The sequence below is a fragment of the Equus quagga genome, unplaced genomic scaffold (genome assembly GCF_021613505.1).
Source record: "Equus quagga isolate Etosha38 unplaced genomic scaffold, UCLA_HA_Equagga_1.0 HiC_scaffold_605_RagTag, whole genome shotgun sequence".
Taxonomy (NCBI): Eukaryota; Metazoa; Chordata; class Mammalia; order Perissodactyla; family Equidae; genus Equus; species Equus quagga.
The window spans coordinates 42,288-67,908 of record NW_025794183.1 but is presented as its reverse complement, the minus strand read 5'-3'; the positions used below and the strand labels follow the sequence as shown (position 1 = coordinate 67,908).

Genomic DNA, 25,621 nt, shown 5'->3' with positions numbered 1-25,621 from the left:
GCAACAGTATCTACCACATAGGGCTGCTAGGAGCACTGAGTGACTCAAACGTAAAAAGCACTTGGCACATAATACATTTTAGCCAATTTTTTATTTCCTTTTCTCTATCTTTACTGATATTAGTACTCCTGCAGCCATGAAAAAATAGGATATAGACTGATATTTATTCACAACCAGTGACATTTGAGGTATGTTGCTACTGAGTATATTAGTCGTTCTGAACTCAGTCCACTGTCACTTCCTGAGCAAGAGCGTCCCTGACAACCCATCTATGATAACCCGTCCTGTTATTTTCTACTCAATGGATTTGATTATTTTCTTTAAAGGACTTACCCCCACATGGAACTGCCTCGCTATACCGACTTGTTTCCCTGCTTACTGACAGTTTTCCCGAGCTAGAATAAAGCTCCAGGGACACTGCCGGGTCTTGGTCACTGTGTTGCGTGCCTATCAACTAGTTCAGTGCCTGTTATGGGGTGAATTGTGTCACCCAAAAACAGATAAATTGGTCTTAACGCCCAGCACCTCAGGACGTCACCCTACTTGGAACTATGATTGCGGCAGATGTAATCAGTTACGATGAGGTCATCCTGGAGTAGGGTGGGCCCCTGAACCAAGGGGACTGGAGTCCTTATGAGAAGACAGCCATGTGAAGACAGAACAACAGGGGTAACACCATGTGACCACAAAGGCAGAGACTGGAGTCACACAGCTGCAAGCCAAGAAACGCAAAGCCTGTCAGCAACCACCAGAAGGCAGGAAGAAGCACAGAGAGATTCTGCGACAGCTTTCAGAGGGAGCACGGCCCGGCACCACCTTGATTATCCACTTCCAGCCTCCAGAACTGTGAGACAAGACGTGTCTATTGTGAAGCCGCCCAGCTTGCGGGACTTTGCTATGGCAGCCTTGGAAGATGAATGCAGTCCCTCATACAGAAAACACTGAGGAAGTATTGCTGAGAATAAAGAATTGTCCCCTTTTTGACCCACTGGGAGCAGACACAGATATTTCAATCTGAGTTGCAGGAGAAACTGACACCAAAATTAGACATCAAAGGATGCAACATTTTAAGAACCTTGTTGCAAATGCAGAGCAGTGCTCTTCAAACTTGGGACGCATACCGCATCCAACAGGAGAAATTGTTCAACATGCAGACACCTCCCACCCCACCTCCCCATTCTGGATGCAGGAGACGTAGGGTGGGCCGTGCATCTGCTGTTTCAACCAGCACCCATGACGATTTTGTGACCCAGCCCACGGACCACACTTGGAGAAATCCTGACCTAAGTATCTGGCGTTTTGTGCTATTAATTTGATGTCTGCCACGCAGAGTTCCGCGATATCTGGGGTGTCTCTGTTAATGTAATTCCTTGAAAGTGCACTGGTCCTTCCTCCCACCTACGAGCACAGATTGCTTTCCCACATGGGATCACACTCAAACTCCAGAGGATTCCCGGGTGGCCGGCAGCAATGGGTACCGTCATCCTGCTGAATACACGGGACTGGTGGAAGAGGAGAGACTTACCTAAAGTGTCCCAGTGATGGGACCCTGATCTCCTCACTCTTGCTCCAGGAACCTGTCTGCACACGCGCAAGCACACTTGGTTCTTCTCTGTCAGCTCCTGCTTCTGAGGCTCAGAGTCCACACCCTCCTCTGACGGTCCACTAGAAGGAGAGTCAGGGGATAAGACGGCACATGGACTGGAGTAAAGTGAGAGGATGGGAAAGCACATGAACACGGGGAAAGGGGTGAAGGTGGCCATGTCCGTCCCCAGTTGTCCACTAGAAGCTGGGCAATGACGCTTTGCCTCTTCCCCAGCTCCATCACACGGCCCCTCCTGCCCAAGGAGTGACACTGAAGCTCACACCTCACGGAAATGGGGGCTTATCCCTGCTGGCTGTTACATGTCCAAGTATTCTCTCTGGGAGTCATGCTACTATGTTATGTCAGAGGCCTCACACTGACAGAATGAAGGAGGCAAAGTTGGAATGGGGAACTAACATTTAGAGCCCACCAGATGCTACACAGTGTAGACTGTCATTTTCAGACTTTTTCTCTCTATATCCTCAAGGCAGTGCTCTGAGGTGGGCATCATTACTTCCTTTCTACAGATGGGCAGAGACTCAGGGTCAGGGAGCAAAGTACATGCTCAGAGGAGTCTAGGGAGGCATCGAGTAGACGCAGAAGCCAACCTGCTGGGGCTAACAGTGGCCAATCCTGGGACAATGTGAGCATCAAAAGAAATAATTATAATGTCAGATGGTAACCCTTTGAGCAAAAGAAACACCTATGAGTCGTAGTAATAGTCATACTAATAAAATAACTGCAATCATGCACTGCATGATGATGTTCCAGTCTTTGACAGACTGCATATATGACAGTGGCGCCATAAGATCAGTACCACATAGCCTAGGTGTGCAGTAGGCTATACCATCGAGGTTTGTGTGATGTTCGCAGTGATGTTCGCACAATGACAAAGTCACCTAAACATGCCTTCCTCAGAAGGTATCCCCGTTGTTAAGCGAAGCCCGACTGTACAAGAATAAATAAATGACAGATGAGAAGGGAAAGCTCTCCCCAACATTTGAATGTCAATGTAGAAATCCAGAAGGAATGGCAGAATGATAAAAGCAACACCTAACACCATCACAGTAATGCCTGAGTCAGGCGAGAATCAGGACTCAATTTTGAGTCTGTACCAAATCCCACAGCAGTCACTGAGTCACCGTGGTAACCATGCTGGCCAAGGAAAGCTGGGAAAAACAAACAGCTACCACCCTGACTTGTTTCCTAACATGTGCTGGGAGCTGAGCAGGACTGACAGAACACACAGTAATCAACCTCGAACATTCCTCACAACAAACACTCCGCACAGCCTCACCAATAAACATACACGCGCACACGCGGACCCACATTCACACACACGCTCTCCCTCTTTCTCTTCCCACCCAAGAACCCAGGAGTTCAGCAAGGTGCATTTGTTTGGGATAAAGAAGAAATCTCCACAATTCCACTCTAACCACACAAATAAACTTGAAAGCTACTAAACGATTTCATTTTAGTGACTGATTTTTCTGGAGATGACCTGTAGAATGTTCTCTGGGACATTTTTCTCCCTAGTTTCAGTACACTGCAAGACACATCTAAAAGCTAATAGGAAAATCTACGCAAATGAATATTGTGATGGTAAATCTGATGCATTGACTTGGCAGGGCCACAGTGCCCAGATATTTGATCAAATGTTATTCTGGATGTTTCTCTGAGAGTGTTTTTGAATGATACATGCATCTATATGGGTAGACTATGAATAAAGCAGTCAGCCCTCTGTAATTTGGGTGGGCCTCATCCAATCAGTTGAAGGCACGAATAGCACAAACGGCTAATCTCCCCTGACCCAGAGGGAATTCTGCCAGGAGACTGCCTGTGGACTTCATCGACAACATCAGCTCCTCCAGGCTCACCAGCAGACTGCCCACAGGCTCCAACTGTCACTCTTTCCTGAGGCTCCAGCCTGCTGGCCTCCCACCTCAGATTCTGTCAGGCCTCCACAGTCTCATGAGTCACTTCCTTAAAATAAATGTCTACCTATATTTAAACATCCCACTTTTTCTGATTCTCTGGAGAACCCTGACTAATACAGGTGTTAAACACAAAGAATCCTTTCCATCCTAGCGTAACCTGTGCTTTCAACCAAAAAGATTCTCCTGCAACATTTGACTGCTGACGCTTCAGCGAAAACATAATACCTGGAAATTGTAATGAAAAATACTGCCATTGACAATAGCATCAAAAAGCCTGAAACACATAGAGATAATCTATGTAGCACATCTATGTCCACAGATGTGCAAGGCCTGTACTCTGAACACTGCAAAACATTGTGGAGAGAAAGAAGAGGAAGCTTAAATAAATGGAGGAACACACTGTCTTCATGGGTCAGAAGACTCAGTTTTGTTATGATGTCTATTCTCAACAAAATGATCCATAGATTCAACGCAGTCACAATAAAAATCTTAGCATACATTTTTGTTAAAGAAATTCACAGGCTTATTCTAAAAGTCGTGTGGAAATGCAAAGGGCCTAGGCTATGAAAACAACTTTGACAAAGAACAAAGTTGGAGCATAAGCACTACCTTAATTCAAGACACATTATAAATCTACAGTAATCAAGATGGTGTGGTAGCACGGTGAAGGAAGAAATGTACATCAAAGAAACAAATAGAGTCCAGAAACAGACCCCCACACACATGGACAACTGATTTTCACAAAGCTACAAAGGCAATTCAGTGGAGAAAGGACAGTCTTTCAACAAATGGTGCTGGGACAAGTGGATATGCGTACACACAAACATAAACTGCGATCCATATATCACACTATATGCAAAAGTGATCTCAAAGCGAATCACATACCTAAACATAAAAGCTAAAACTATAAAACTTCCAAAAAGAGAACAGGAGAAAATGCTTGTGACCATAGGTTAGGTGAAGATTTCTTAGATATGACATCAAAAGCATAAATGAATTGATATGCCAGACTTCGTCAAAATTAAAAACTTCTGTTTTCCAAAGAGACTCTTGAGAAAATTAAAAGATAAGCCACCGACTGGGAAAAAAAATTTGTAAGTCATGTATCTGATAAAGGATTTGTATCCAGAATAAACAAATCTCACAATGGTCAAGAAGAAAAAAAAGACACGTCAGTAAATAAGTGGGAAAAAGATTTGAACAGATACTTCACCAAAGAGGATATACAAATGTCAGATAAGCATAGGAAAATGTGCTCAACAGCATCAGTCATTAGAGAAATGTCAGTGAAAACTACAATGGGTTAGCACCACACCCCCCTGAGAAAGGCCAAAACGAAAGAGTGACCATGGCAAGTCCTGGCAAGGTTGTGGAGGATGGAACTCTCACACGCGGCTGGTGGTAATCACAAAAGGTCAACCACTTTGGAAAACAGTTTAGCAGCTTCTTGCAAAGTTAATTTTACAACTACCACGACCCAGCCATTGTCCTCCTAAGTACTGACTTAGGGAAAAAAGGCATCTGTCCAAGCAAAGACTTATACCCAAGGGTCCACAGCAGCTTTATTTACAAGAGCCTCAATTTGGAAACAACACAAAAATTCATTACCAGGTGACTGGATGGATCAAACTGTGGTATATCCATTCACAGTCAGGCACCACAATAACGACATTTTGGTTGACAATGGACCACATATACGGCAGTGGTCCATAAGATTAATACCACATAGCCTAGGTGTGCAGTAGGCCATACTATCTAGGTCTGTGTAAGTACACTCTAGGATGTTCGCACAATGACGACATCCCCCCAACAATGCATTTCTCAGAACGTATCCCTGTCGTTGAGTGACACGTGACGGAAATGGAATATTAGTCAACCACAGAAAAGAAGGAACTATTTGTACATGCAACAAATGGATAATTCTAGAAATATTTAGGTTGAAGGAAAGAACACAGACAAAAAAGAATACACATTGCATGATTCAATTCACATAGAATTACATGAAAAGAGAACTAATCTACAGTGACAGAAAATCAGTGGTTGCCTGGGAATGGGGTAGGGTGACACGGAGAGACAGGGAGGTGGGGGGATTACAAAGGGGCACCAGGAAGCTTTTTGAGGAGATGGATATGTTCACTATGTTGACTGTAGTATTGGATCCACGGTGCATATATATATCACAGCTTGTTAGAGCATATGCTTTAAATATGCACAGTGTATCGTATGTCATCCAAACCTCAATAAATATTTGAGATATACTAATATATTCATACTTCTCTGATGCAATTAATCAGGTGAAAGAGTCCCATGATTATGCTCTTGTAGTGTTAACAGGTCCACACTATGTCTTATCAAATTGGTCCACACTACATATAACCAAAATAGAAATAATCATTGGCGATGCAATAAATCCAAATATCTAGGGAAAGCTGACATCCATTTCCCTCTGAAGTAAAGAAATAAAATTATTATGTCTTAAGAAAATAATCCCGGTGATTTTGGGTCATGTGCCTGAATATCATTATATAGAGCAAACTCTAAGGTAATAAATATTTTTTAAAATGTTAAGTTCTAGTAACAGACTTTAAAATAACACTTGGAAATTTTCTGTCTTTAGAATAAAATGCACTTACAAGAGGAAAAAAGCCATGGTCACCAGGGAAGAATTTACATGACAACGTCAAATTGCCAGAAAGATGCAACTACTGCATATTTCCACACCCATCTGAAAGATACAAGGGAATCACTGAATATTAAGTATATGGTGAAAACAATGTAGGTATATTTATTGCAAATGCACGGTAAAGACCAAATACCTTCCCAAGTGGACAATCCACTGCTTTTTGGCAAAAAAAAAAAAAAAGACTTCTCTAATTTGGGCTTCAGGGCTACCACAGAGCATGCAGCTGCTGAAGGAATGGATTCCATCTGCTAAATGTCTTCTTTCATGAGGGGATCAAATCAGCTTCTCTCCTTTGAGGCTCCTTTGTGAACCTCACAGGACGGAATCCACAACATGCTTTCGTTGGAACCTAAGAAGTCACTCGGGCCGGGCCTCATATCCCAGCAGGGATGTGAAGGGCTGGGGTCTCCTGAGGACGGCTGCCCTTGAATCTGCAGCAGATGGTTCAGCAGCCAGCAGGACACAGATCCTCAAAACCTGCCTCCTTCAGACGCCTGATAGGAGCTTGGCCACTGGCATGAAGAGCTGCACAGGGAGAGACAGATCCAGCAATCACTAGGCTTTCCTGGAGTAACAGTGTACCCCACACCAGGCTAGGCACTGGGATAGTGACCATAACAACCAGAGAGTACAATGGGATTCCAACTCCAGTCTTTTTACTCTCTTTTCCTCCTCTATCCCCTAACAACAAAGTTGAAAACAATAACAAGTGGCCGGAATTCATGCAGACATTCACGGTCCTGCAATAACCACAAGGCCATGGGCTTACTCACGTGTTGTTACCGAACGCTCCCAGCGATCCTGGGGGTTGAGCATTCTCATCCCATTTGACAGAAGGGGGAGCTGGGGCTGACAGAGAGCCGTTACCTGCGTCACCTCCCGCGCCCCTGCCTTTAGAAGGAAAGTATCTCCAGGACACCCCTGGGGCAGGATGCCACACTCGCTGGGACCGGCGGGATCCCAGCGTCTTTCCCTACGAGACCGTCTGGGAACCAAGTCCCAAAGCGGGAGAGAGGCGACTTGGATGTGGGCCCCTTTGTCTCCCCCACACCCCGGGGCAGCTCAGCCCCCACCGCAGAAACCCACACCCTCAGCTGAGGACCAAACAACGGAACGTGAGACCTGCACTTCTCGCGAGGCCACGTCTGTCCCTATTAAAAAGTCGCCACGCTCGCCATGATGACGTCAGATTTCTACGGCAACCGCGAAACAAAGCAAAGCATCGTTAATGCGAAACGCTAAAATTCACAAGCAAGATGTGAGATATTAATATTTATGTAGCCAATCACACAGCTAAGTTATTCATAGAGCGAAAACTACAGGAGGTGCCAGGGGAAACAGGAAGAGACACGCTCATAATAGGTGATTCTAACACACTTCTTTTCATCCCAAAATGGTCAAGTGGAGACAGACGAATAACTGCAGAGACGACCTGAGCAACCTCATCCCAAGGGTACATCTTATAGGCAGATCTGCTGAACTGTGAAGCCTGTTAGACAATGCACAGTTTTCAGATGAGCATGGGACACTCATGAATATTGACTCCATTGAGGCTGTTAAACAAATCTTGGGTCCAAATAGAATACACATTAAAATTGCAGAATTTGATGAGGATAATGATAATGCAAACACAATGTATAAGAATCTAGCTAAAGCAGCCGTCCGAGCATATTTTAAAGCACCAAATACCTCTATCAATAAAAACGAAAAAAAAATGAATTAAACCTTCAACTCAAAAAGCATGATAAAGAACCACACGAAAACGAAGACAATGAGGTGGAAAGAAGAGTTAAAGGGAAAAGAAGAAACGACTCGGTTAAGAAACAACATCTCTGTTGAGGATCAGAGCAGTTGGGAAGGGAAGGCAGCAAATACTGGCGTGGTGGGTGATGCGCCAAATACTGTGCTGGGATCTTGAGGGAAGTTTGCCCTGGAGCTCCCCACAACGCTCCCTTGAGGGTGAGGATCAGGTGTGTGTGTGTGTGTGTGTGTGTGTGTGTGTGTACACACACAATTTTTGGAAAGGTTGTGAACGATGCAACTCACACACTAAATCCAGTTTCTTAACCAGCTCTACCTGCTTTAGCAAGTTGGAGGATGGGACATTTACCCTGTTTATCTGTGCTTATGTGCGTACTGAAAACATGCAAAACAATACTATATATTGTTTAGGGAAGCTCTCACAAGGAGCAAAAATAAAGCAATGTATTGGAATAATAATCATTCCATTCTGGTTAGTGATTATCTCTAGGGGAGAAATGAGGAGGAGGAAAGATTTTCTAAACCGGGATCAGTTCGATGGCTCCCTATGCTTTCGACCTGAGATATTTCATAAGTAGCGGGGCTTTCAGAAGATACAATTAAAAAAATTTTTTTTAAAGATTGGCACCTGAGCTAACAACTGTTGCCAATCTTCTTTCTTGTCCCCAAATTCCCCCAGTACATAGTTGGATATTTTAGTTGTGGGTCCTTCTAGTTGTGGCATGTGGGATGCCACCTCAGCATCGCCTGAAGAGCGGTGCCATGTCCGCATCCAGGATCCGAACCGGCAAAATCCTGGGCCGTCGAAGCGGAGCATGCGATTTTAACCACTTGGCCTTGGGGCCGACCCCGGAAGATACAATTTTTCTCGTGAAAAACATCCATATTCATTTTAGCAAACGGTTAAGCAATTGCAGAGGTTAAAAATACCAATACCCAGCAATCCCATCATGACCGAAATTCACATTGTGCTATTTCATTCCATTGTGGCTTTTTGTTGAAGGGTGCGTGCACAGGTACTACATATGCCCTACATATACAATTCATATAACTGTTAGCATACCATATGTACAGATTAGTATCCTGCATTTTCTGTTATTTTTGGTTTTGCTTTTATCTTAAGTACTTACAAGTGGATGAAGTGTTCTGATGAAATGCCAAGGTATGAGATATGATCTAACTTTGTATTTTAATGAACCCTTTACCAGCTGACCCAACCCCAATTCTTGAACAATGCATCTGATTGGAATGCCATCCCTGTAGCATATTAAATAATGTTATATGTCTGGGTCTACTCATGAGCTTTCTATAGCCATCCTTTGGATGGGTGGTAGGAATAATAATATTATTATTAATAAACAATAATAAGAGACACCAAAGATTACAGGGCACATAGCAGATAAATTTCTCACTCTAGATCATGCAACCGGAAGTGATAGTTCCCAGTGTCACATCGTGGTCTTCTGACCCCGAAGTCCATGCCCTTAACCACTGTTTCTATATTGAGTGTTCTTCTGTGTTAGGCTGGAGGCCAGCAAAGGGAGGGACACACCAAGGCCCTGTGGTGAGTTAAAGGGTCTGGCAAGTGGGACACAGGTTTGGTGACTCCCATCTTCTATCTAGCCAACCCATTATTATTCTTTGCTCTTCTGTACTGTTTTTGCTTCCTAGGGCTCAATGTGAAATTGCTTCATCCATGGGAAACTAGAAAGAAAATAAGAGACCAGAAATCAGGTGGAATAAAAGGGTTGATGAGATGGGACCAAAGTTCACTTCTTTTTTTTTTCTTTTCTGCTTTTTCTCCCCCAATCCCCCCAGTACCTAGTTATATATTTTTCAGTTGTGGGTCCTTCTAGTTGTGGCATGTGGGATGCCGCCTCAGCATGGCCTAATGAGTGGGGCCATGTCCATGCCCAAGATCTGAAAAAGTTCACTTCTTGCTGCTACATTTCCAGATACATTCTGTTTCAAACCTTCTGTTTTATGGAACACGGGTATTTTTTTCTTGGAACTAGGACTCTCTCTTCTAAGAATCTAGCCAAGAGATTCAGTACAAAGAAAGAAAAAGTCATAAGCACAAAACCATTTCTGGCAGAACAAAGCATAAGAGCAGAAGACTAGAAACATGACAGATGTCGACCCATAAGGGACTGGTTGAATAATCTAAGCTACAGCTACATCCTAGAATACTATGCAGCCATGAAAAGGAATGAGGACCCCCTCTCTGTACTGCTGTGGAGTGATCCCCAGGATACATTAGGTAAAAAAAGGAAGGTATGGAAAAATGAATAGAGCTGCTGCTGTTCAATATCGTAGGCACCAGCCACATGTGCTATTTAAATTAATTAAATTGAGAGGAAAACAGAAATTCACTTCTTTAGTCCCACTTATCATGTTTCAGGTGTTCCAAAGCCACAGGTAGCTGCTGGCTATAGTGTTGGATAATGAAGACACAGAAATTTCCATCTTTGCAGACATTTCTGTTGGATGGTGCAGGTGTAAAATATGCCAATTTTTACCTATGAAAGAGGGAAGAAACTAACATACATTTTATGTTTGCTTATATTTTTAAGAATCGGAAGTTAAAAGTTTAAAAAAATGACAGGGGGCTGGCCCCATGGCCTAGTGATCATGTTCGGCGCACTCCACTTTGGTGGGCCAGGTTCGGTTCCTGGGACAGATCTACACCAGTCGGCAGCAGCCATGCTGTGGCGGTGACCCACATACAAAATAGAGGAAGATTGGCACAGATGTTAGCTCAGGGCCTATCTTCCTCACCAAAACAAACAAACAAACAAACAAACAAAATAGCCAACCTGAAAAGGCTCCTACTGGCCCAAGGTAGAACAATTTGAATTTCAAATAAAATACTGAATGCAATGGATTAAAACACATCCAATATAGAAAAATGTAGAGCTCATGATGACATTCTAAAAGAAAAAAAATCCAAACAAAATCAATTCATTTTTCACCTTTAAAGGACCCTAAAGAGACAACTCATTGTTTTCAAAACTGGAAATATTGCCAAAGAATCAAACGTTCGTCCTCTCCTTCCTGTGTGAACCATACCTCAGTGGAACCTAATAGTTGATGAGGGGAATTTCCTTTTATAGAAGAATTCCACCCAATAAATGCAGAAGAAATTGTGCAGCTAAAACATCACCCTTTTGCAATCTCTAATGAAATGCAGATCTAAGCGAGGACCTTTGGAGGCTGCAAAAAACACAAGTTGAAAAGCACACGGGAAACTTTATAACGGATGAAATTAGCTGACAACACCCGAACCCAGTAATCGATCCCAACATCACAAAAAGAGAGACAACCGTACATGAAAAGCATCCTGGGATGACTCTATAAGCATAAATAACACCACATCTAAGGTACTTTTGCCAAGAAATCTGGATGGGATCAAGCCTCTACATCTAATCACCAATTTAATGGAAATAGGGGAAAGAGGCCAGACACACACAACACAATAGGGATACAATCAGCAAAATCCAGAATGCAAACTCCACAGGACAAAACTTGCAGTCTCCGAAGCAAATATTTTTGGAAGGTGTGCTGGTTAATTTCGTGCGTCAACTCGACTGGGCCACAGACTCTTTAGACACCTGGTCAAGCTTTGTTCTCTGTGTCTCTGGGGGTGTTTCTGGATGAGATTAGCATTTGGGTTGGTAAACTAGGTAAAGCTGATGGCCCTTCCCAATATAGGGGGGCCTCATCCATCAACTGAAGACCGGAATAGAACAAAAAGTTCGTCTTTTACTGCCTTCGGACTCAAACTGAAAAAATCAGCTCTTCTTGGATCTCGAGCTTAACAGCTGTTGGAATGGAGCTCACACCATCGGCTCTCCTGTCTCAGGCCTTGGACTTGGACTGGAACTACACCAACGGCTCTCTTGGGTCTCTAACAAGCCGGCTGCAGGTCTTGGGACTTCTCAGCCTCTACCATCACGTGAGCCAATTCCTTAAAATAAATCTTTGCCCTCTCAGTCTCTCTAGTCAATTAGTTCTGTTTCCATGGAGAGCCCTGACTAATGCAGAGTTTGGTACTGAAAGTGGTTCTAAAGGAACAGAAATTTAAGGATGACTTTTCTGAATCAGTTCTGGAGTTTCTGGAATTGGCTCCCTATTCTGAGTAGATTTAAAGATGCTAATGATTCCATTTCCAGTAGTGGAGAGAGCACTGATAGTCCAGGTTTGATCTGGGAATAGAGATAAACGAAAGTATCACCGCTGGATACTCCTAATCGACCAATTACAAGAAGAAAGGAGGTGGGTGACTGTGTATATGACATTTTTGAACATTTGAGGCAGACTAACAAATATAATGACACTGGCTGGTTGGTTCTAATGTCACTGGGCAAAATGGAGAAAGAAAATGATGAGCTCAGGAAGTGGAACTCCCAGCTCAAGCACCACATAAATCACCGGTAAACTTCTATTTGTGCCCTGAAGGAGATCCTTATTTCCTGTAGCCACAGGGCTGAGATTGCTGAAAATCAAACCCAAAATCTCATCCTGTGAAACAACAAGCTGCTGACTGGAAGAAAACAGTTGCAAATTATATATGTGATATAGGACTTGTGTACAGAATAAAGATCTCTCAAAAGTCAACAGGAGGAAAATAGACACTCCAATAGATAAACTGACAAATGATTCGAAGAGATACTTCATCCAAGAAGATACAGAAATGGCAAAGAAGCACGTGAAAATATTCACCATCATTCGTCACTAGGGAAATGTAAATGAAAACTAAATGAGATACTACTATACCCCAGTGAGAATGGCCACAATGAAAAAGACTGATCATACCAAATTTTGGCAAGATTGTGAGGGATGGAACTCACACACTAATAGTGGCAATGAAAGATGGTGTGAGCACTTTGGAAAGCAGTTTGTCAGTTTCTTAGAGTGTTAATATTGCATCTACGATATGATCCAGCTGTTGTACTGGTAAGTATGTATTCCAGAGGAAGAAGGCATACGCCCATGTGAGGACCTATACACCAATGTTCATAGCAGATTTATTTATTAGAGACCCAACTGGGAAAAAAATCCAAATTTCCTGCAAGAGTTAAATGGATAGAACAAATTCTGGCATATCCATATAATGGGAAACGACTCAGCAATAAAAAAGAAAGAACTACTGACACATGGAACAAAAGAGGTAAATGAGAAAATAAATAGGCATCCAGTTTCTTGCCTGGCATGTAAGGAGCTTGGAAGTCAGCACTGCATCCTAGCAAGTAAAAAGATGAACAAACTGAAAAATCAACAACTTTTCTTAGATTGATCAGAGAAGTGAGGGCACAGGGTAAATCGCTGACCCCCAAATTGAAGAGACAGACAGGAGAATATACAGAATCGCAACTTACCAGAGCAGAAACCTCCTCAGGAACAAGCACCGAGGTAGGACCAGCACCAATACGTAAGTCACAAATTTGTGGAGGCTCAGCGTGGGTAAGTCTGAGAGTTAGAAAGTCCAGGGGAACCTAGGCAGTGGCAGCCTCCCCCACTTTTGTGTGTTTTATCTCCTGGACTTCTGCTAGGTTCTCACCATGAATATTGAAGAAAAATCCCCTTGTGTTTCCAGCTGGGGGAGGGGGAAATGGAACCATGTTGAAATACGCCAGACCATTCTGTTCTTAACAAGCTAGGTCGGCCATCAGGAGAAACTATTTATCCGCGGCCTAACAACCTGAGATTTTATCAGATCCTGACTGACTTGGGGGAAGGGAAAGACCCGCGTCCAGCTGGTTCTAGCCACCTCGTCCCACTGAAGGGGAGGATAAAAAGCTGAGAAGCAGCATGTGTGAAGTACGCAGTCCAGAGGCACAGGCTCACTACCAGCCTGAGACCTAATCCGGACCATAAAATGCTTTCCCTCCTGCCATGGCCTATCACCACATGACCAAAGGCCTATTTACACCAATTCCCTTTACCCAGGACATTATGGCTGGCTATTAAAAAAAGATTTGAAGACATACTAGAAGGCAAAAACAGAGTTGGAAGACACACGGCAAGCATCAGAATGAGACTCATATATGGCAGGGATGTTGGAATTACCAGACTGGGAATTTAGAGCAACAATTATCATGTTAAGGGCACTAATGGATAAAGTACACAGCATGCAAGAACACGAGGGTAATGTAAGTAGAGAAATATAAATTCTAAGAAAGAACCAAAAAGAAATGCCAGAGATCAAAAACACTGTATAGAAAGGAAGAATGCTTTGATGGGTATATCAGTAGACAGGACATGACTGAGGAAAGAATTTCTGAGTTTGAGGATGTCTCAATAGAAACTTCTAAAAGTGAAAAGCAAAGAGAACAAAGACTGAATAAACCAGAGCAGAATATGTAAGAACTGTAGGACAGTACAAAAGGGGTAACAGACATGTAATGGGAATAACGAAAGGAGAAGGAAGCAGGAACAGAAGAAAGATTTGAAAGAATCACTAAGAATTTCCCCAACCTAACGTCAGACAACAAACCACAGATCCAGTAGCTCAGGGAACACCAAGCTGGATATATTCCAAAAAAATTATGCTTGGCATACCCTTATCAAACTACAGAAAATACAAGATAAAAAAAATCTTGAAAAAGTCCGAGGAAATAAACACCTTAGCTATAGAGGAACAAAGATAAGGATTACATCTTACTTCTCAGAAACCAAGCAAGCAAGGGGAGAGTGGAGTGAAATATTTAAAGTGTTCAGAGAAAAACCCCAACAACCTAGAAATGTGTACCCTGTGAAATTATCCTTCAAAAGTGAAGGAGAAATAACGACTTTCTGGGAAAAACTGAAATTGAGTAAATTTGTTGCCAGTAGACTGCGTTGAAAGAAATATTAGTAGAAGTTCTTTAGAGAGAAGGATTATAATATAGGTCAGAAAGTCAGATCTACAAAAACAGGAGGAGCACTGAAGAAGGAAAGTAAAATAAAAACTGTTTTCTTATTCTTAATTAATCTAACAGATAACAGTTTGCTCAAAATTATAATAGCCACAATGAATTATATATTTTTATATAAAAATATATGCTTAAGTATAAGTGAAATGAATGACAGCAATGATACGAGGGATGGGAAGAAGGAATTAGGATTGTTTGTGTTAGAAGGTACTTGCTCTACCTGTGAAACAGTACAGCATTATTTGAAAGTGTACTTGGGGGCCAACCCCTTGGCATAGTGGTCAAGTTTGTGCCTTCTGCTTCAGCGGCCCAGGGTTCGCCACTTCGAATCCTGGGCGCGGACCTACACACTGCTCATCAAGCCTGGCTGTGGTGGCATCCCACACAGAAGAACTAGAATGATTTCCAACTAGGATATACACCTATGTACTGGGGCTTTGGGGAGAAAAAAAGAAAGCGCACTTGGATTAGTTATAAATGTATATTGCAAACTGTCAGGAAGCCACTCAAAAGAAAAAAATTATAATCGATATTCTAAGAAAGAGGAGAAAATGGAATCACATCAAATGTTCAATTAAAACCACGAATGGCAGAAAAAGAGTGGAAGACAAACAGAAAAAGAGAACAAGGACAATATTTAGAAACTACTAACAAATATGGTAGATATTAATCCAACTATATCAATAATCACTATAAATGTCAATAATTGAAATACATTAATTGAAAGAGAGATGTCAGAGTGGATCAAAAAACAAGACCCCACTATATGTTGCCTATAAGAAGCCATCTTTAAGTATAAAGATACATAGAGATTGAAAGTAAAGGTACTGAGAAAGATAAACTATGCTAACAGTAATCAAAAGAAAGTGGGAGTAGGTATAAGAATTTCAAACAGAGCCGACTTCAGAGCAAGGCAAGTTATCAGGGTTAAAGAGGGGCATTACATAAAGATAAGGATGTCAGTTCCCCAAGAAGACATAACAGTCCTTAATGTCTATGCACCTAACAGAAGAGCATCATAACAGGCAAGGTCCAAACTGACAGAACCGCACTGAGAAATAGGTGAATCCACTAAGCTATAGACTGAATGTTTGTGTTCCTCCAAAATTCATATGTTGAAACGAATCCCCAGGGTGATGGCATTCGCAGCTGGGGCCTTTGGGAGGTGATTAGCTCCTGAGGACAGAGCCCTCACGAATGGGAGGAAGTGCCCTTATAAAAGAGGTCCCTCCACCGTCTGTGCTCCAGGTACATGAAGGGAGGCAGGGTCCGGCAATTAGCAGCTGCTCAACTCTGATCTCTGCCTTGGAGATCAACCCACTGGAGCTGCAACCCATTAGTGGGTTGTAACATCAATTTAGTTGGCATTATGACCAGCATTTTTTTAAAGCAAACTAAACGAGAGTTTAAAGATGAATGGAATCAAATATATACTACGATGTAGGTATTTTTTATTGGTTTCAGCTATCTGCATATGTATGTTTGCACTAAAATGTAAAACATATTTTTGTGAGTTCTGGTCCAAAAAAAGAAAAAAAAACTGGGGCCGGCCTGGTGGCACAGTGGTCGGGTTCGCGTGTTCTACTTCGGTAGCCGGCAGTTCGTGGGTTTGGATCCCAGGCCAACATACAAACCGCTCATTAAGCTATGCTGTGGCGGCATCCCACATACAAAACTTAGAGGAAGACTGGCACAGATGTTAGCTCAGCGACAATCTTCCTCAAGCAAAAAGAGGAAGATTGGCACAGATGTTAGCTCAGGGCCAATCTTCCTCACTAAAATAAAAATTTAAAAAAAGTGAGAAACCCTAGTCTATAAAAGCTAGTAAAAATCTCTGATACAGATGCAAACATTACATAGGTATAACCAAATTTACTTATTAAATTCTTCAGTATGTAGGATAAAAATTTCCATATTTATCAGCCTATATACATGCAAGAATGTATATCTAAAGATATATGTTACATGAAATATCTATAAAATAAATTTCAGAAATTAAAAATATTCATTTGATTATTATGTTCCTACTAACTTTCCTATTCTTGGAGTTAAATATGTATGTAGGAAGCAAAACAACCTATTTCTATGCTTTGGCTTTTAACATCATCAAAGCACAAGATGTTGCTGTACAACTGGAATATATATTAATATTTTTATTGTCGCTTCTTGGGAGAGTTTAATAACTCCAACTTCTTATGTTCATTTATTAAAAACCTACTATATCCCAAATCTGAAGATACTTCTGTAGGTTTTTCTACTTGAGTGCACATGAAATCAACGATTTGGTGATTCACAAAAGAATGGGTAATCTACGCGATTCCCAAACACAAGTCTTCTAGTGGACGTTAGGTATTTAATAGTTAAGAAAGCGTTTCCTGAGTGTTCATAAATAACATGTTCATGTCAAATAAAAGATAATTTAACAGCTATAAATAAATAAATAAAAGGCTGAATGTAACAAGCCAGATGAAAATAAAATGCAACGCGTGTGATTCCAGTTACACAAAATTACGGGAAGTTAAAATAATCTATTGACAGAAGATCAGAGGTTGTTTGGGGACAGCGCACGGCGAGGGAGAGGGTGGTCAGCGAGCGGAGAACTGAAATTGGAGCGCCCTGGGAATAGAATCATAATGATATGTAAGAATCTCTGGTTATTAAAAGGGACATTGCTGGGTCTCACTCTAATAGGGACAACACAGAGGTAATTATTATTTTATAAAACTCCAAATTCTTATACCTGACATTTTTAACTAACACTTGGAAAATTTCAGGCTCCTAGAAAAATTTCATTGGAGAGTGGATAAAACCAAAGTTGCCAGGAAAGAACCCATGTTATGATCTCAAATTGGGGGAAGGACCTTGTAATAAGTGCATATAGTCACATCCGTTTGAGAGAAACATAGGAATCATTAATTATTATTCACACAGTCAGAAAATGTATATCAATATTTAAGGTAAATGCATGTGAGAGGTCAAGTGTCTTCCTCAAGCCGGACAATTCATTGCTTTCAGACAAATGAGGGCATCTCTAGGATGGATCTCAGGGCTACTACAGAGCATGCAGCTGCTGAAGGAATGGATTCCACTTGCTAAACCTCTCCTCCCATGAGGGGATCAAATCAGCTTCTCGCCTCTGAGGCTCCTTTGTGAACCTCACAGGAGCGATTCCACAACATGCTTTCGTTCAGATCTAGGAACTCACTCGGACCAGGCCTCATATCCAAGCAGGGATGTGAAGTGTCGGGGTCTCCTGAGGACGGCTGCCCTTGAATCTGGAGCAGATGGTTCAGCAGTCATGGAGACACAGATCCTCAGAAGCTGCCTCCTTCAGACGCCTGATAGGAGCTCGGCCAGCGGCATGAAGAGCTGCACAGGGAGAGACAGATCCAGCAATCACTCTGCTTTCCTGGAGTAACAGTGTGCCCCGCACCAGGCTAGGCACCGGGATAGTGACAATGACACTGATACAAGTGGGTAGTGATCATAACACCCAGAAAGTACAACGGGCTGTCATCAGGGTCTTTTTTCTCTCTTTTCCTCCTCTATCCCCTAACGACAAAGTTGAAAACAATAACAAGTGGCCGGAATTCATGCAGACACTCACGGTCCCGCAGTAACCACAGGGCCATGGGCTTACTCACGTGTTGTCACTGAACGCTCACAGCGATCCTGGGGTTTGAGCATTCTCATCCCGTTTAACAGAGGGGGCAACTGGGGCTCAGAGAGAGCCGTTCCCTGTGTCATCTCCCGCGTCCCTGAATTTAGAAGGAAAGTATCTGTAGGACACCCGTGGGGCAGGACGCCACACTGACTGGGACCGGCGAGACCCCAGTGCCTTTACCTACGAGCCCGCCGGGACTCCGAGTCCCAAAGCGGGAAAGACCCGCCTTGGATCTGGGTCCCTTTGTCTCCTCCACGTCCCAGGGCCGTTCACCCCCCACCGTGGGGTCTCCCATCTCAGCTGAGTACCCAACACCTGAAGGCGGGACCTGCTCTTCTCGCGAGGCCACGTCTGTCTCTATTACAATGTCGTCATGGTCGCCGTATCGCGTCAGCTTTCTGTGGCACCCGCGAAGCGCTGGAAGGTCCTCACACCGGAAATGCTTCCCATCTATCAGCCATCCGGTGCAGAGTCCTGAGAAGCTGCATCCTCTCAGCCACCCGACGCCATGGGGTCCGTCATCTGCATGAAGAGCTTTGCCCCAGGACATAAACATCCGTCAATTCTCAGCACATGTCTGACACATCCTGCATCCATCCATCCGTCTATCCGTCCGTCCAACCAGGAATTCAGTTAAGAGGTATTAACACCAAACGCTGCACCATCCCTTTGCTTAAGTTCTAGGCTTCTCCAGAATGGAAACAAGGAAGTCAAGGGTGGAAAGGGTGGTGTGGTAAATTCAGATGTTAATTCTGAGAAGAGAGGGCTCCTTCCCATTAAGATTTCACCTGGCTCAAGTCTCTTATAATTGATTTTAAAATATGCTTTAATACCTTGGACCCCTCTCCACACCTCTAGTTACTGTCCTCTTTACATATCATCCCGTTTGCACCAAAGTTCTAGGAAGAATTCTGGATACTCAACTCTCATCGCCCTGCACCTCCCCTCCAACTCAGTTTCATCCCTCATCGAATGGGGCTTTGTTCCCCCTCACTGCCACTGAGAGTACACTTGCCAACTCAACAACCACCTCTTTGTCACCTTTATCAATCAAGAATATTGAAATAGGGGCCGGCCCGGTGTTCACGTGGTTAAGTTTGCGAACTCTGATTCAGCGGGCAGGGTTTTGCTGGTTCAGATCCTGGTCGAGGACATGGCACGGCTCACCAAGCCATGCTGAGGCGGCGTCTCACACGCAACAACAAGCACCCACAACTAAAAATATACAACTATGTACTGGGGGGCTTCGGGGAGTAAAAGGAAAAATTTAAAAATCTTAAAAGAAAAAGAATATTGGAATACCTATTCAAAAGGAGGCAGGCATTACCGGAGAGGAAAGGATTTCCTTCCCCCAGGACGGAATTCAGTTGCTTGGGTAGAGACAAGGATTATACTGCAGTGCGATCAGTTACGTAAATGCCTGTGTTGTAAACGCCTCCACAGAGTCAGAGTCTGATAGCGTGAAGGTGGTGCTTAGAGACTGGGCTTTCACATGGGCACACCTTTCCTCTGACATATCTCATACGTTTGCTTCATTGAAAAGTATTTTGCAAATATGTTTAGTGCATGTTAGCAATAATTTTTTAATGCCCACTTCAATAACCTGCCTTATCTGTTTTTCATTTCTTTTTCAAGGGATTAACAGGTACGAAAAAAAATCGTCTGTGATTATAATGTTGTTCCAAATTCTGCCATTGTTTTATATGTATATAGTCTGAAAGCAGTGTCTAATGTGCCATACTTAGACAATATAACGGTGGTGATAGGGAACTCTTTTGCAGTTTTCTGATTAAGTCAGAATTCTTTCACTGCACCGCAGAAATCATGATGCTGGACTTTCTCTGTGGTAGTAGCCATTAATTAAAAAAAAAATTCAGGGGCTGGCCCCGTGGCCGAGTGGTTAAGTTCGCGCGCTCCGCTGCAGGCGGCCCAGTGTTTCGTTGGTTCGAATCCTGGGCGCGGACATGGCACTGCTCATCAGACCACGCTGAGGCAGCGTCCCACATGCCACAACTAGAAGGACCCACAACGAAGAATACACAACTATGTACTGGGGGGCTTTGGGGAGAAAAAGGAAAAAATAAAATCTTTAAAAAAAAAAAAAAAAAATTCAATCTACAAAATAAGTTTCAATGAACCCATACTGATATAAATAAATGTTTGAATTAAGAAATAAATGGATGACAGGAGACAAACTGTCTTTATGAAATAATTCGAAAAAATATTGCAATTAACATGGAGGTAGATATCCTGCCTCCATGAGGTGAACCTTAATTCAGCCTCCACCCTCGAGGGCAGGGCAAGCTTAGAGACTCACTTCTAAAGAACAGAGTCTGGGAATAGAAAATAGTTACTGCACCCTGGAGAAACTCAACAAACACCACCTTAACCCAATGAGGTGGGTCAACCTGTCCAGTGACCCAGTGATGTCATGTGGGTATCATGTTCTCCCAGATATGATGTGACAAGAAAGAGCCCTTCAACTCTACGGTGTTCCTTCTCAAAACCCAGAAGCGCAGTCTAATCACTGTGCAGACTAGCCCTGCATCCCTCAAGACTGCCAGGGGCATCAAAACGGCCTGGCAGTTCCTCAAACAGCTCAACAGAGAGTTACTGTCTATGACCCAGCAATTCCACTCCTAGATGCACAGCCAGGAGACATGACAACACATGTCTACATAAAAATTTGTACACAAAGGTACATGGCATCACTATTCATAATAGCCAAAAGTGGAAACAATCCAAATGTTCACCAATTAAGGAATGGACAAATAAAATGTGGTATATTATTTGGCAATAAAAAGGAATGAAATGCTGACACAAGCTACAACACGGATAAACACTGAAAATATTAAGCCGAGTGAAAGAAGCTGAATATGCAAAACAACACATATCATATGATTCCATTTACAGGAAATGTCCAGAAAGAGGACATCAGTATAGATGGACACAAGGAATTCCCTCCTTTCTACGCAGACTTCCAGAAAGTTCTGTCTGGTGGGTTTGGGCCACAGCCCCTCTCTCCCAAGTTCCTGCTGAGGGAAGTTCAAGCTGCAGTTCAGGCTTCCGTCACAAGGTGGCAGCAACATACCCTCAGTATCAGACTTCTCTCCTAAGAACTGCCTGCCAGGAGTAAAAAACGGTACAATAACCTCTTAAAACCCAGCCTGCAGCCAGCCCTGATGGCTCGTGCTTAAAGTTCGGTGCCTTCACCACAGTACTCGGTTCGTTTCCGGTCGCGGAACCACACACTCCCTCTGTCAGTTGCCATGCTGTGGTGGCAGTTCACATAGAAGAACTAGAAGGACTTACAACTAGAATATACAACCACGTACTGGGACTTTGGGGAGAAAAAACAAAAGAGGAAGATCGGCAACAGATGTCACCTCCGGGCGAATCTTTCCCTTCAAAAACAAACAAATAAAACAAAACAGCCTATGAACCCATATAGAATGGTTGTAATTCTTTCTGAAGAAAAGTGATAGGTGTACAAGAAGATTGTAAAAACATACACTCCGGGACCTGCATGGGATGAAACCCCAGTGGGCAGTAGCGCGCCTTGGGAGTCAGAGGCTGGTGGGACAAGGGCAGCACGGGGCAGGCAGAAGGTGACAGAGAGGCTGAGGCATGGCAGCAGGGTCTGGGCAGCCGCGTCCTGGACAGGGGATGACAGGCGGCATGGGAGCAGGTCTGGGAAGCCTGTACTGGGGTGGGGTAACGGAGAGTGAAATCCGCCTCCTCTGGCAGGGACTTTCTCTACAGTGTGGACTCCTCAACCTACACTGATGAGGGAAGAGAGAAATCAGCGAACACGATGTAGATCTGGGGTCAACAGCAGATGGAACTGCTTCAATATACAGATGAATTTTTGAAACAGAACTGGCATCATAGTAAACCAACCAGTCCAAGCTATGTGTTATTCTTTGCAGAATGCACTCCTTTCTCTCAAAAAAGAAAAAGCAAAATGGGTATGGATGCGTTGTCACCTGGTGGCCAGATCCAGGATTGCAGCTCTGAGAGTCAGACCACTGGGCTCAGCAAGAGGGAGGGAGGGATAAAGCCTGGGAGTGACTTAATGGGATCAGCCAGCGTTGTCTGGATTTCTCTCACCTGGAGCAATCCCTCTCAATCCGTCAGTTTCCCAGGATATAAAAAGCACATTTTCGGGGATATCCAAACGCGAGATTGGAAGTCCAGCTCTGGTCTGAATGAGGGTAAAGCTGCAACTGTGAGTGTGTCCTTGAGGTGGTAGAGCCAGAGGGGACACACACACACACAAAGTCAACTGGGTTTTTTTAGCTACTTCATTTCCCCATGAAATTGAATACAATGAATAGTTTTACAAAGTAGTGAAGATATGTGCACTCTTGTCAATCTGTTCACGAGGGTTTTCTGTTTTCAGTGTTACCAAGGTACCATTTGTCCTGAGTACAGTATTTCACACAATAGGTGAAACTGTATTTATAAATTGAAGTTGTCCTGCATCTCTCACGGCCCCGACTCCCACCCCTGACCCTAAGGGGCCTGTTGTCATAGAGTGGGGCCTCCTCTCCAGATGGGTCCCTGTGGCGGAGGGGTGCACGAACACAGACACCTGCACACACACAGCGTCTCTCCCAAGAGATTTTACATAAAACATTCTACATCTTGACTTTTCCTCTTAGTATTATTTTTCAGGATTAGAAAATGATCTCATGATATTAGTTCTTGTGATTTTGGCATATTGTAACTGACGTGTTGATTGTTCCTGTATATTTGTATGTAAATCTTTCGTTCAAAGCTCTTGCCAATCTCTTTGTTTCACAGTAAGGGTGTTCCACAAATCGGGGATGCTAACCCTATATCTCTGGTGTCGTTTGCACGTGTTCTCCCTGAAGTCTACACACTTCTTTGTGTTTTTAAATTTAGAATTTCCTTTTCCATTTCAATAGTATTGTGACTGAAAAACTTTACAGATCAAAAATTTTTTAAAGGTTCAACAACACCTGGGAGCATGAAATGGCCTCTATAGGGAGAGTACAGCATCCAGAGCCCCGGAGGCATCAAGACAAAATGGAAAAACTTCAGTAATTCCAGAGTGAGCTGCTGACTGGAGACCACAGAAAGCGCTTCCCTGATTGACCTAAACTCCCCTCCACTCGGGACCCTGGTGTGAATATTGGTCATAGTTACGGGGAACTTGAATGGCTTTAGGATTCAAGGAGATGGAACATCAAGTACAATTTCTCAAAGCTGTTCCATACATACCTTCCTTCCCCCTAGATCACATGTCCCATGGGCAACACCTTAGCTTCTGCTGAGCCCCACTCTCCGCTTCAGGGGTCAGCTGACAGATGTGGCCCGACACCTGTCTCTTGGTGCAAAGGGTGGGATTTCATCTCCTCTGTCATCTTCATCAACCAGAGGGGTTGCTGAGTGACTACTCCTCAGGGCCACATTATCAGGGGAGTGTGATGGATCGTTTCTCCAGCCCTGGAAGCCCATTTCTGAAAGGGAGGCTGCTCTGTGTCCTCTGGGGAGGGCGAGGGATGGAGCCTCATTTCCATCCTGACACGTACCTGGAGAGGGGACATAATTTCTCTGAGCCAGAGCTTGATCATCTCTGAAATGGGACGTAGGACACCTCATACCTCAGTCACAGAGCTGTCCTGAGGGGTAAATGAGAAACCCTGCCCAGAGTACACGGCATGTGGTGGGACTTCTGTGGCCCTTTAAATGTCGGGACACGGCAGCAGGGGCGGGCTGAGCCTCGGGGCTGAGGCAGGCACTGTGAGGAGTCATTTCTCATTTCTCCTAATGAGACTACAGACATTAGAGGAGGCAGGCAAATCTCTCTCTGATATGCCTTCAGTTCAAAGTTTTGGAGACAGAAGGTCCTCTGCTTTCTTGGATGTTTCAGAAGCTCCTAGGAGCTGCCCCACATCGTGCCTCTGCGCAGACCCTGATCCAGTTCCTCACCTGCTGAGGTCGATGAGAGACGGTGCCAGGGCAGCGAGGGGTGGCGTTGGCCTAACTGCTGCTCAGGACTGATCCGAATCTTAATATATTTATAGGAAAGATCTGGACCTGTCCCAGTCATCAGTGCAGGGGTCCTCAGATTGTGCAAGATCCAGCCACATCACGCCAGGATTTCAGCCATCTGCTGCCTCCCAGACAGGCAAAAATCCAAAAATTACTAGGATTCTGTGACACACAATTCTCCATTCTTCCATTCACTGACAGCGAAATATGTATGGAGCTCAAAACCCACACTGTTCCACTGGAGGCGTCTAATTAACACAACAAAGGACATAAGAGAGAAATATGGGAAAATTCAAGGGGCAAATCTGAGATGCGATGGCTCTTGCACATTTAAGAAACTGAGAATGTCAAAAATCCCTCTTTGGACCCCTCTTTCCCATTCACACAGGTGCTCACCCTCTTTCTCTCTCTCCTTCTTTCCCTTCAATATCAGAGTTCCAGAGTTTTCTACCTTCCTCGTTAACATCCTTCACTTCCCACTGACTCCTTATCCCACTGCACTATTGATTCTGTCTCCATGACAGCAATGAACAGGCTCCCACCAAGGTCACAAGTCACCTTCCTGTCACTAGCTATGGATATTTGTATAAATATATTAAACATATGAGTATTGCTTTTAATGACCACGTATAACATGCATGCTTGTGCACATAGCTTCTGTCACTTAACAACAAATCTTTGACAGTTTCCCAGGCTCTGGAGCGTGGGGTGCCAGGTACAAACCCAAACTGGCATGCTCCCTAACTGTGAAGTCCTGGGCCAAGTCCTTATTCGCCCTGTCCCTCAGCTTCATCTAGACAAGGAGAATTAGCAACAGTGTCTACCTCATAGGGGTGTTGTGAGCATTAAATGAATCAATACAAGAAAATCGTTAGCACCTAAGAAAAATTTAGCCATAGTTATTTTTCTTATATATCTTTCTTGGCATTGCTATCTCTACAGGCGTGAAAAAATAGGATACAGACTAATGTTTACTCACAATCAATGACACTCGGGGTATGTGGTTAGTGAGTGTATCAGTTTTCTAGGACTGCCGTAACTAACGGGAACTTCATG

General features: G+C 43.5%; 1 protein-coding gene across 9 annotated transcripts in view; it reads right to left on the bottom strand.

Annotated features, from left to right (window-relative positions):
- Positions 1-745: 745 nt before the first annotated feature.
- Positions 746-25,621, bottom strand: part of LOC124232435 (uncharacterized) — a 64,043-nt gene continuing 39,167 nt past the window's right edge. For 3 of the 9 annotated variants that reach the window (XR_006886849.1, XR_006886850.1, XR_006886851.1), the window contains exons 5-10: positions 18,853-19,078; positions 18,525-18,638; positions 18,086-18,249; positions 6,339-6,730; positions 6,156-6,247; positions 756-1,665 (exon numbers count right to left, since the gene is read on the bottom strand). Coding sequence is in view for 3 of the 9 variants with exons in the window: in XM_046649408.1 (XP_046505364.1) it covers positions 18,645-19,078 (434 nt within the window). In the remaining 6 variants the exon portion in view is untranslated. Of the gene's footprint in view, positions 1,666-6,155; positions 6,248-6,282; positions 6,731-6,978; positions 7,846-17,026; positions 17,497-18,085; positions 18,250-18,524; positions 19,079-25,621 lie in introns of those variants that run through there. The other 6 variants (XR_006886853.1, XR_006886852.1, XR_006886848.1 and 3 more) reach the window with 6 other exon arrangements.